Source organism: Cetorhinus maximus, chromosome 16, assembly GCF_964194155.1.
Source record: "Cetorhinus maximus chromosome 16, sCetMax3.hap1.1, whole genome shotgun sequence".
NCBI classification, from domain to species: Eukaryota; Metazoa; Chordata; class Chondrichthyes; order Lamniformes; family Cetorhinidae; genus Cetorhinus; species Cetorhinus maximus.
Genome location: NC_135894.1, coordinates 26,762,708 through 26,775,582, shown reverse-complemented (window position 1 = coordinate 26,775,582; position 12,875 = coordinate 26,762,708). Strand labels below are relative to the sequence as shown.

At 42.5% G+C, this 12,875-nt stretch overlaps 1 protein-coding gene across 2 annotated transcripts in view; it reads right to left on the bottom strand.

Annotated features, from left to right (window-relative positions):
- The window catches only part of mtrf1 (mitochondrial translational release factor 1), a 43,417-nt gene that overhangs the window by 16,069 nt on the left and 14,473 nt on the right, over window positions 1-12,875 (bottom strand). For both annotated transcript variants that reach the window (XM_078559541.1, XM_078559542.1), the window contains 2 exons: window positions 9,504-9,595; window positions 3,360-3,441 (listed from right to left, as the gene is read on the bottom strand). In XM_078559541.1, coding sequence (XP_078415667.1) covers window positions 3,360-3,441; window positions 9,504-9,595 — 174 coding nt within the window. The remainder of the gene's footprint in view (window positions 1-3,359; window positions 3,442-9,503; window positions 9,596-12,875) is intronic.

The window sequence follows — 12,875 nt, the reverse complement described above, 5'->3', positions numbered from 1 at the left end:
GATGCATCTCATCCGGTCCTAATACCTCATCTATTTTAAGTAAAGATAGCCTTTCTAATACCTCCTCCTTCTCAACTGTAAATTATTCTAGTGTAGTTACCACCTCTCTCACCTCGACCTGGGTAGCATCTTCTTCCTTTGTAAAGGCTAATGCAAAGTACTCGTTCAATATCCCCGGTATTTCTCCACCCTCCACATGCAAGTCCCCTTTTTTGTCCCTAATCTTTTTATTACCACCCTATTATTATTTACACTCTTATAGAAGACCTTGGGATTCCCTTCCATGTTCGCTGCCAGCCTCCTTTCATGCTCTCTCCTTGCTTTTCTTATTAGTTTCTTCACTTGCCCTCTGGCCCTTCTATATTCAGCCTGATTCTCCATTGTATTTTCTACCTGACATCTGTTGTACGCGCACTTCACAGAATCACAGAACTTTAACAGCACAGGAGAAGACTATTCGGCTCATCGTATCTGCACCAGCTCTCCAAATGAGCATTATGACCTGGTGCCATTGTCATGCCTTTTCCCCATATCCCTGCACATTGTTTCTATTCAAATAATCATCCAATGCCCTCTTGAATGCCTTGATTGAACCTGCCTCCACCACACTTCCAGGCAGTGCATTCCAGACCTGAACCATTCATTGTGTGAAAAAGTTTTTTCTCATGTCACTTTTGCTTCATTTGCAAATCACTTTAAATCTATGCCCTCTCGTTCTTGATCCTTTTACGAGCAGGAACAGCTTCTCCTTATCTACTCTGTCCAGCCCCTTCACGATTTTGAACATTGCTATCCAATCTCCTCTTAGCCTCTTCTTTCTAAGGAGAACAGTCCCAACCTCTCCAATCTATCTTCCTAACTGAAGTTTCACATCCCAGGAACCATTCTTATAAACCTCTTCTGCACTCTTTCCAATGTGTTCACATCCTTCCTATAATGTGGTACCCAGAACCGTACACAATACTCCAGCTGAGGTCTAATGAGTGTCTTATATAGATTCAGCATAACCTCCTTGCTCTTGTACTCTTGTGCCCCTATTAATAAAGCCCTGGGTACTTAATGCTTTATTAACAGCTCTCTCCACCTGTCCTGCCACCTTCAATGATCTATGCACATATACACCCAGGTCTTTCTGCTCCTGCACTCCCTTCAAAATGTCACCTCTTATTTTATATTGTCTGTCAATGTTCTTCCTAACAAAATGCATCACCTCACACTTCTCTACATTGAACTTCATCTGCCACCTATCTGCCCACTCCACCAACTTGTCTAAGTCCTTTTGAAGTTCTACACTGTCCTCCTCATAGTTTACAACACTCCCAAGCTCTGTATCATCCGCAAACTTTGAAATTGTCCCCTGCACACTAAGGTCTAGATCATTAATATATATCAGAAAAAGCAAGGGTCCCAATACCGACCCCTGCGAAACTCCACTACAAACCTTCCTCCAGTCCAAAAAACATCCATTGACCATTACTCTCTGCTTCCTAATTTTCAACCAATTTTGTATCCACATTGCTACTGCTCCTCTTATTCCATGAGCAATAACTTTTCTCACAAGTCGGTTTTGTGGCACTGCATCAAATGCCTTGTGAAAGTCCATATACACCACATCAACAGCATTACCCTCATTAACCTTTTCTGTTACCTCTTCAAAAAACTCCAGCAAGTTAGTTAAACACGATTTCCCCTTTAGAAATCCATGTTGGCTCTTCCTTATCAACCCATATTTTTCCATGTATCTACTGTGTATCCCGAATAATTGTTTCTAGAATCTTGCCCACCACTGAAGTTAAATTGACTGGTCTGTAATCTCTGGGTTTATCCTTACAATCTTTTTTGAACAAGGGCATAATGTTTGCAATTCTCTAGTCCTCTGGCACTTCTTCCTTTCCATCTTCACCTTTATCTCCCTCGTCATTCAGGGCGCTCTGGATTAATTTTTCCTACCTTTCCCCTTCAAGGGAATATACCTTGATATTACCTGCAATACTTTTTCTTTGAAGGTGGCCCTTTGCTCAGCCACTGTCCTTTCTGCCAACAATTGATTCCAACTCACTTGACTCAGATGCATTCTAATCCCATAGAAGTTGGCTTTCCCCCAACTAATTAACCCTGCTCTGGATTGTGCCTTGTCCTTTTCCATGACCAATCTAAACTTTATGATACAATGATCACTGTCCCCTAGAGGCTCTCCCACAGATATCTGATCTAACTGTACCAACTCATTCCCCAGAACCAGGTCTAAAATTGCATATCTTCTCGTTGGACCGGAAACATTCTGCTGCAGAAAATTATCTTGAACACATTCCAGGAACTTTCGCCCCTCGTCCCTTTGTACTACTCCTATCCCAGTCTATATTTGGATAATTGAAGTCCCCATTATGATTACTCTATAATTCTTGCATCTCTCTGTAATTTCTTTGCAAATTTGTTTCTTCACATCTCTTCCACTAGTTGGTGGTCTATATGCTACACCAATTAATATTGCACCTTTCTCATTCCTTACCTCTAGCTAGAGAGATTCTGTCCTTGATCCCATTGAAATATCCAGTCTCTCCAGTACTGTAATGCCATCTTTAATCAATATTGCCACTCCCCTGCCTTTTCTTCCTTTCCTGTTCTCTCCTTGTACCCAGGGATATTTAACACCCAGTCCTGCTCTTCTTTGAGCCAAGTTTGTCTTATAACAATATCATAATTTCATTTGTCAACCTGTGCCTGCAGTTCACCAATCTTTTTAACCACACTCCATGCATTCACATACATTAGCCCTGATTTAGGCTTTTTTACTTTCCCCCTTACTCTGACCCCATCTAATGACTTACTATTGCCTACCCTAATTCTATCAAACTCACCAAGTATTTTATCTACCTCGATACTACTCTCTGATATATCCTTGTTATCCGTTGATACTTATCTGTTTCCCACTGCCAGTTTTCCTGTTCTCCATTCTGAATTTCCCCTCAGGTCCCCATCCCCTACCAATCTAGTTTGAACCCAGTTTATTCACAGTTCTAGTTTATTCACAGTTGGACAATTCCACAGGCATTGTTCACCCTCTGGTATGGTGCCATGCGAGCATTATTTGGAGGTGCCACTGATCAGTAAGTGCTGACAGATTGTTTACTGTATGTGCCACTGTGACTGTGCTCAACACAGGAGTGGTCAGAGCGAAACCCGACAATATTTTCCAGCAGGAGCGTTGACTCCACTGACTGTACCCTAACTGCTGGTACAGCACAGCGTGGGCACATCTTGTGCTGCTAAGATTCAAGCCCTGATCACATGAGAGCATGGAGTCAGAGAGAGCTCGGGTAAAGTATTTAATGGCGATTCTGTCTTACGTCAATTCTCACCTCCTGTTGTTCTTCCGGCTGTCACCTCAAGAATCACATTGCTATCATCATGTTCCTCCTTTTGCACCAGAGTCTGAAGGAGCTGAAGGTACAGAAAAGGAAGCAATTTAACCTGCACACTAAAAACATTGCTGACATGCAGTTTCTTTTATAAAAGCAAACTACTGCGGTTGCTGGAAATCTGAAATGAAAACAGAAAATGCTGGAAAAACTCAGCAGGTCTGGCAGCAACTGTGGAGAAAGGAACAGAGCTAACTTTTCAAGTCCATATAACTCTTCTTCAGAGCTCTATACACTTGGAGAGACACGGGTTAATCAGGGATAGTCAGCATGGATTTGTTAAGGGAAGGTCGTGTTTGACAAATTTGATCAAATATTTTGAGGAAGTAACCAGGCGTGTTGATGAGGGTAATGCATTTGATGTGGTCTACATGGGCTTTAGCAATGTTTTTGATAAGGTTCCTCATAGCAGACTGGTGAAGAAAGAAAGAGCCCATAGGATCCAAGGCAAAGTGGCACATTGGATCCAAAATTGGCTGAGAGGCATGAAGCAGAGGGTGATGGTAGAAGGATGTTTCTGTGACTGGAAGTCTGTTTCCAGTGGGGTTCCGCAGGGCTCGGTGCTGGGGCCCTTGCTGTTTGTGGTGTACATAAATGACTTGGACTTAAATGTAAGGGGTATGATCAAGACGTTCGCAGATGGCATGAAAATTGGTAGGGTGGTAAATAGTGAGGAGGATAGCTGTAAACTGCAGGAGGATATCAATGGACCAGTCAGGTGGACAGAACAGTGGTAAATGAAATTCAACCCGAAAAAGTGTGAGGTAATGCACTTGGGGAGGGCTAACAAGGCAAGGGATTACAACTATGAATGGTAGGACCCTGGAAAGTACTGACGATCAGAGGGACCACGGTATGCATAACCACAGATCCCTGAAGGTAACAGGGCAGATAGATAAGGTGGTTAAAAAGGCAAATGGGATACTTGCCTTCATTAGCCGAGACATAGAATACAAGAGCAGGGAGGTTATGCTGGAACTGTATAAAATAGTGGTTAGGCCACAACTGGAGTACTGCGTGCAGTTCTGATCACCACCTTATAGAAAGGATGTAATTGCACTGGAGAGGGTGCAGAGGAGATTTACCAGGATGCTGCCTGGGCTGAAGGGCCTGAGCTATGAGGAAAGATTTGATGGGCTGGAGTTGTTTTCCTTGGAGCAGCAAAGGTTGAGAGGGGACCTGATAGAGGTGTATAAGGTTATGAGGGGCATAGATAGGATGGATAGAAAGGCACTTTTTCCATTAATAGAGGGGTCAATAACCTGGGGGCATAGATATAAGGTAAGAGATAGAAGGCTAAGAGGGGACTTGAGGGGAATTTTTTTCACCCAGAGGGTGGTGGAAGTTTGGAACTCACTGCCTGGAAGGGTGGTTGAGTCAGAAACTCTCGTAACATTTAAGAAGTATTTAGATATTCACTTGCGTTACCATTGCCTCCAGGGCTATGGGCCAAGCACTAGAAAATGGGATTAGTGTAGTCAGATCTTTGTTGACTGGCATGGGCACAATGGGCTGAATGGCCTCCTTTTGTGCTGTAAACGTCTATGAGTATTAATCAGCAGCAAATATGAACAAACAAGAAGGGGCAGGGAAAGAGATTCCGAGATGCCGACTGTTTGTTTTGTGATAAAAGTCAGCGATCCTGAGGTGCTGTTCACAGGATAGTGCTGACCGAAATGCATCGCTGCTGTGACCTTTTAGGCCAGGGATGGGCAGACTGCAGCCCACGGGCCACATCTGGCCTGTGGCAACTCTTCATCCAGCACCTCAAGTCGCATTCAGTTCGGACAATTATTTAAGTGCTTGCACTGAGAATCGGAGACTTTGATAGGTGATGGAAATCAGATTATCTGCTTTTATCTGTACAGGCAAAATGACCTTTAATGAATGTGGTCCAAGGTTACCAATGAGTGGCAGTTGGCTGCTTGTCATGTGAGAGGAGGGGAGTGTACATGGAGGAGCAGTAAGAACAGCATAAAGATTTACAATATCAGTAGCCCTCTGATTGTCTCCTGATTCCTTCTGAGTTTGTATTGAGCACTGGAACAGATTTAACTGAAGTTTTAAAGTGCCAGTGAGTATAGCATAGATAGGTTATTGATGAGTTACTGTGCCTATCAAACATTTTCACTGATTTGGCAAAAAGCATTTGTGAGGTTCTGTTAAAATATTTTTAAATAGATAAATAATTGTTAGCACGAGATTTGTTTATCTGTAATTGTTAGAATTATATCTTCTAACAGGTTAAACTGTTTAAAATTTTTTTTTGTTTTACAAAACTTTACAGCATTTGTCAAGTAACCAGTTTTACAGTTTGAATAAAGGCATAATATCAAGTTTTGGGTAAACCTGTATTATGTTCAGTAGCATGTCACCAAGTGCCATTTTTCTTCAGTGTGGAAATGATCATGGAGGGTTCTTCATAACAATAAATGCCCATAACAAATTTGAATGGCAGTTGTTAGCATGATTCATTTGATGTGTGCAGCCCTCCACAGCTCACCAAAACCTAAGTGGTTCAATTAATTGCCCACCTTTTTTTAGGTTGTTTTTCCATAGAGACTCCCTCAGGTGTTTTCTGGGCACATGCCGAGCTTCAGGTGCAGGAGTAGTGGAAGGAAAGGTGGGGAACAGTTTGAAGCAACATTACCTGGGGCTAGCCTTAGATTTCTGACGAGTTACAGTTTACGAGCAAACAAGATTTGAAAAAGACATTCTTAAAATCTTTAGAAAACTCTATATTCAGGGAGTGTGTTAAACTTTGACTCACTTTAATGTAATTTTTATTTAGATGTTACTCCGGCACGCTTGTGAATTGAAATAGGTCAAAGTATTGGTAAATCCTAACAAGCTAGCCCATTCACAAAAATGACCTCTGGAAGCAATCTTGTTTCTGGACCAATGTTTTGTGCTCGGTTGATGGAACACAGTCTTCCACTATATTCTTTAGGTGTATTAGTCTGCATTTACACAATTGTTACTGTGTTCAGATCAATAAAGACTTAATGCCGGGACAGAAATTCTCCTTTTGCTCCTTCGTATCTTCTCACCAAAGTGCAGATGTGGAATTTGACTGAAAAGTTCAGGATTTCAAGTCCCATTCACACTGGGCCCAGAAAATTGGCTTACTTTGGGGCACTCCAAGCTCATGAATGATAACATCATTGTGTTAAACTACAACAATAAGATTGACATAACATCTTTAAAATCAGATCACAGAGTGTTAGCAGACAAAATTTGGCGTTGAGCCACATGGCGATATTAGGACCAGGCCAAAGAGACAGGTTTTAAGGAGCGACATGGCGAGGGAGGTAAAGAGAAGTAGTTCAGAGAGGGAATTCCAGAGATTAGGGGCCCCGGCAGCTGAACTGTCAACGAAAATGGAGGATGTGCAAGAGACTGGAATTGGAGATGCGCAGAGACCTCGGAAGGTTGCAGGGATGGTGGAGGATACAGAGGTAGGGAGGAGCAGGTTGGAGGATGATGTAGAAGTGGAAGAGGAGGAGGACAGATTCCACAGCATCACTGGCAATCGATAAAACAACTGCTGGTGTGTGATTTGGTTCAAAGTCAAATCCATTTCTGCTCACTGACAATTTATTTTTGACCAGTTAGGAGACCAATCACTGATATGATCATTGATTGTTTCATTACAAAAAAAATCAAACTTTTGACGCTTTCTCAAGATTGACTAGGCAAATGGCTGAGGTAGACTAGAAACACAGATGAACTATCTTGTCAGAGATGTGCGCACAGGTGTACAGTGCTAGTAGGAAGCTGCTTTTAAAGGGACCAGCTTCCCTCACCAACAACCTGTAACCAATTAACAAAAACATGGACAAAATGTCTCGGAATTAGTGCTGAAAAGTGTGTTACAAAATACTCCTGTTATATATAACAGGATACTTTCAGAATTATCGGGGGTTAGGACAAAAACAACTAAAGGAACTAACTTTAGAGTCACGTAACCTGCTTGCACCTTCTAGAAAATAGAATTGCTGTGACACAGGATTTGATTGGAATTCATCACACCTGCCCATCATCATTGGCTGTTCATTTTGAAATGCAGCCAGATTGGCAGAAAGAGAGGTTCCTCTCTGTCATGTGTAACTTCAATATTAGTTTCAACAGTAAATTGGTCAGCTCGCTTAGAGAAATCAGACAACTAACTGGTGAAGGAAATAGAGAAATACGCACTGATGCAGTAGTTCAAAGACAAGCTGAACCAATCACATTAAGATTTCAATATTTGAATGGAGTGGCTTGGTTCTCCCTTGTCTGCAGATGTCAGAACAAAGCTTTGCTGAGAACACCAGTCTTACTGCAGCTGTTTATTTAGACTCCTTCTGCCAATGGAATGAGTTAAAGAAACTACCACCAAGCTAAGACAAAACAACAAATCTTCATTTTTCTCACAATCCTCACGGTTAGCAACTCTAAAAACCATCTTTGCATTTACCATGGGCACATTCACTTCAATGGAGGCATGAAGCGGAGGTTAGGAAGAAAGTGGGTAATGCTCTAACACATTTTACGATGAAGCGTACTGCTCACCATGACCTCTCGAGACATTCCTGATTGCTGCTCTCTGCCTCACTCATCAGTTCTTTACTTCTTGGCTGGGGGTGGGGAAGAGGAGAGTAAACAGGGCTCCTTGGTAGGGTCGGCTCTAAGATGTCATGGTCGTTGATTGAAGTTCGGCCCACTCGAATGATCGCAATCTCCTACCCAGGCCAGTACTCCAGAACACTTCAACAAGCTAGTGCATTACGGGGGGTCTGCAAGCCGATGGAGATGGTTAGGGCAATGGAGGCTGTTTTTTTCACTATAACTCTGGAAAACAAGAGGCTAATGCCCAATTTGTGGTAGAGTGTCCTTGGCTGGACAGGCAATGGGGGGTTTCCTGGGTCTTGCTTCTGGAAGGCTAGGTACATATCTTCAGGAGTACCCCCGCATTTTCCTTCACCCAGATGCCTTTCCAACATATACCTAAATTCTCTGTGCTCAGGTTTAAGTAGCATGTTAGGTGGGGTGGGTGGGGGGTGGGGGGGGCGAAGAGAGAGGGAGGGAGGCAGAGAGGGCAGGAGGCGGAGAGCGCAAGATACAGAGGGGGACACAGAGAGAGAGAGAAAGAGCAGAGAGACATACAGAGACAGAGAGAGAGAGCAGAGAGCGCAGAAAGAGCAGAGAGAGAAAGTGAGCAGAGAGAGAGAGTGAGAGAGAGAGAACTCCAAATCAGACATACAGTTTTTCAACAGGCCGATGGATTTCTACTCCACCCTCTATGTGCCTTCATAATTACTTGCTGCACTTGCATATTAACTTTTTGTGACTCATGTATGAGGACACCCAGATCCCTCTGTAACATTCTGCAGCGTCTCTCTTCATTTAACTAATATTCTGCTTTTCTAATCTTTCTACCAAAGTGGACAACCTCACATTTTGCACAATATTTGCCAAATTTTACACACATTTTCCAAATTTTAGCCCACTCCCTTAACCTCTATCTATATCCCTTTGTAGACCCTCTGTACTCTCTTCACAACTTGCTTCCCAAGCTATTTTTGTCTCATCAGCAAATGTGGCTACAAACATCTCTGTCCCTTCACCAAGTTATTAATAGATTGTAAATAGTTGAAGCCCCAGAACTGATCCCTGTGGCGCTCCACAAATTACAGTTGGCCAACCTGAAAATGACCCATTTATCCCGACTCTGTTTCCTGTTAGTTAGCCAATCCTTTATCCATGTTAATATATTACCCCAACATCACGGACACTTATGTAGTAACCCTTTATTGATACCTTACCAAATGTCTTTTGGAACTCTAAACTCATCTTGGGATGAAATATGACACCAAGGTTGCAAAGAATCTGGTTCAGCCTTAGCCAGAAGTGAGAAAGAGGGATGGTATCAGGGGCTAGAGAACAGAGATTGTGGGGTCAAATAAAGATAATTGTTTCAGTCTTCCCAATATTTAGTTGGAGGCAATTTCTGCTCAACCAGTACTGGATGTCGGACAAGCAGTCCGACAAACTATTTGTACCACTTTATGAAGAGTTTCCTAGATACACAGTTACACTCACTTTTCCCTGTAAAACTGCAATGCTTTTGCTGAGCTGCTCGCGTTCTTCAACGACCAAAGATACCAGCTCCCAGTCATCTCTGGCCTTCAGACCTGAAAGTAAGTAGGTTAAAAATTAGAAATAAGTAATTGTTTTAAAACTAGCAATGAAATTTAAAAATGTTGTTGTTTAATTTCAGGTTCCTTAAATTGTCTAATAGCCAGTGTGTAATGGTTCTGGTTACTCCACAAGTGGGTAGTGTTAAGTCAAGCATCAAATGGTCAGCATTGGAATCTAACAAGCAGCATTTCAATCTCACCTATTTCAGCTGTACTCGATCACTCATATCATCGCCGTTCTTAGTTTTTACATAGAATTTTACAGCACAGAACCAGGCTATTCAGTCCAAGTCTTGTTAGTGTTGAAGCTCCACATGAGCTTCCTCCCTCCCTTTATCATCTCACTGTCAGAACATATCGCTCCAGTCCTTTATCCCCCATGTACTTATCTAGCCTCCCTCTAACACATTGATACTATTCACTTCAATAGTGGGAGACAATGGCGTAGTGGTAATGTCATTGAAATAGTAATCCAGAGGCCCAGGTTAATGTCCTGGGGACATGGGTTCAAACCCAACCACAGCTGGTAGAATTTAAAATTCAATTAATAAATCTGGAATATAAAGCTAGTTGACCATGACAACTATCACCATGGTGAAGAAATATCTTTAAAAGCAGTCACAGTTGTAATGTGGGAACTGCAGCAGCCAATTTATGCACAGCAAGCTCCCACAAATAGCAATACGATAAAGATCGTACAATCTGTTGTAGTGCATGGTTGAGGAATAAATTCAGTTCAGAAACTAAGTTCACAAACGGGACCAGCCATATAAATACTGTGGCTACAAGAGCAGGTCAGAGGCTAGGAATCCTGCAGTGAGTAACTCACCTCCTGACTTCCCAAAGCCTGTCCACCATCTACAAGGCACAAGTCAGGAATGCAATGGAATACTCTCCACTGGCCTGGATGAGTGCAGTTCCAACAACACCCAAGAAGCTCAAAACTATCCAGGACAAGCAGCCCGCTTGATTGGCACCCCATCAACCACCTTCAACTTTGACTTCCTCAACCACCAACACACAACAGCAACAGTGTGTACCATCTACAAGATGCACTGCAGGAATTCACCAAGACTCCTTCAAGAGCACTTTCCAAACCCACAACATCGACCACCTAGAAGGACAAGGGCAGCAGATACATGGGAACACCACCACCTGGAAGTTCCCCCCAAGCCACTCACCATCCTGACTTGGAAATATATCACTGTTCCTTTACTGTCGCTGGGTCAAAATCCTGGAACTCCCTCCCTAACAGCACTGTGGGTGTACCTGCAACACATGGACTGCAGTTCAAGAAGGCAGCTCACCACCACCTTCTCAAGTGCAATTAGGGATGGGCAATAAATGCTGACCTAGCCAGCAATGCCCCCTTGTCCCATAAATAAATGAAAAATAAAATTAATAATTAGGACTTTAAAAGCCTTTTTTTAAACACAAGTGGTAATACTCATGAGGCTTGTGGAAGCAGTGACAACCAATGATTTCAAAAGGAAATAAACTTGCAGGGCTATGGGAATAGAGCAGGGGAATGGGTCTCACTGGACTGCTTCACAGAGAGGTGGCACAGGTTCAATGGGCCAAAAAACCTCCTTCTGTGCTATACATGGCTCTAAAGAACAAAGGGAAGACTTCCCTGCTCTTCTTTGAAATAATGCCATGGGATCTTTAACATCCAAGAGGACAGACGTGGCCCCAGTTTAACACTGCATTCGAACACATGGCATCTCTGACAGCACAGCACTCCCTCAGTGCTGCGTAGGATTTTCAGCCTAGATTTTGGCGCTCAAGTCTCTGGAGTGAGGCTCGCTGCCACAATGATGACATGAGAGATGTGTTTTATGATTTTGATGGCAAAGCTGTGGAAATATCACAGAATGCACATTAGAATTGAGCCCAATATTCTGTGCAGTAGGGAGAACAGCTCCCTATTTTAATTGTGCCAAAAGTACTTCAGGATCTTGGCATGGAGTCAGTTTAAATCTTTAGCTTTACAGCTCATCCATAGCATTTATTCCTTATCAACGGGGATTTTGAGCACCCTTTTGAGACACAGTAAGATTGAACCAAACTGTGGCCATGATTAAGTTCAAATTTGTAGTTTCACAGAGAGAGAGGAACATGAGTTGTTGCATAAAAACATCTAAATTTTTATTTTGTACCAGCCTAATTTAATTTGTAGTTGGCATTAAACTGAAATCTACAGATTAAATTCTGTAGTTGACAGCCTTAAGCAGGGTTTTTTCAAGGGTTCCAGTGAAGGAGCAACTTAATTAAGAACCAGATGAAATGGGATCCTCATTAAGTGACTCAGACAGGCCTTTTGTGTTAGGAGCATATGTAAGTAGCCAATTTAGTGCGACTTACAATAGAGTGCCAGAGTTGAGCACTTCAGGGAGTTAAGCAGAGAAAGGGAAAAAGGTGTTTGGTTGCTTTTGCCTAAACTTTTTTAGCCTCCGGGAATTGATTCTTGCTCTGAGATAGGAGAAGAAGCTGGTTAATCTGGTAAGTGATTAAGGTTTATTCTATTCCGAAGGCTCAAAATAGTATATTTTGAGTGAGAGGTGAATGGGAGAGGATAAAAGGCATGGATTGAGAGGCCTACCTGCAGTGAGACCAGCGGTGGAGTGACATCATGAACCACAATGTGACACGAGTGCAAGGAAAGCAGACGATTGGTGAGTATTTCTAGTCTTTAAAGTAAAAGTAAGGTTTCTCGTTTGTGTTTAGGTCTCTAGTCTTTCTTTTCTCTCTTTTTCTTAAAAATAAGTTAAGCACAAGATCAATAGTGGTGTAAAAAAATTAATTACAATAAAGTGTAAAGAGTGGGAGACTCTTCAAGTGTAAAGAGCAGGGATACCAGAGTAATTAATTAATAAATTAAATTAAATATGATTGCAATGGCGACAGGGGTGACGTGTTGCTGCTGCAGCATGTGGGAGCTGCTGGACACCAAGGTGATCCAGAGTGAACACATCTGTAGTAAGTGTTTGCAGCTCAAGGAACAAGTCGGCTTTTGACAAGGTCCCACATAAGAGGCCAGTGGGCAAAATTAAAGCACATGGGATTGGCAGTAATATACTGGCATGGATTGAGAATTGGTTGACAGACCTGACACAGAGAGTGGGAATAAATGGGCCTTTTTCCAGGTGGCAGGCGGTGACTAGTGGTGTACCGAAGGGATCAGTGTTGGGCCCCAGCTATCCATGACATGTATAAATGACTTGGATGAGGGAACCAAATGCAATATTTCCAAGTTTGCTGATGACACAAAACT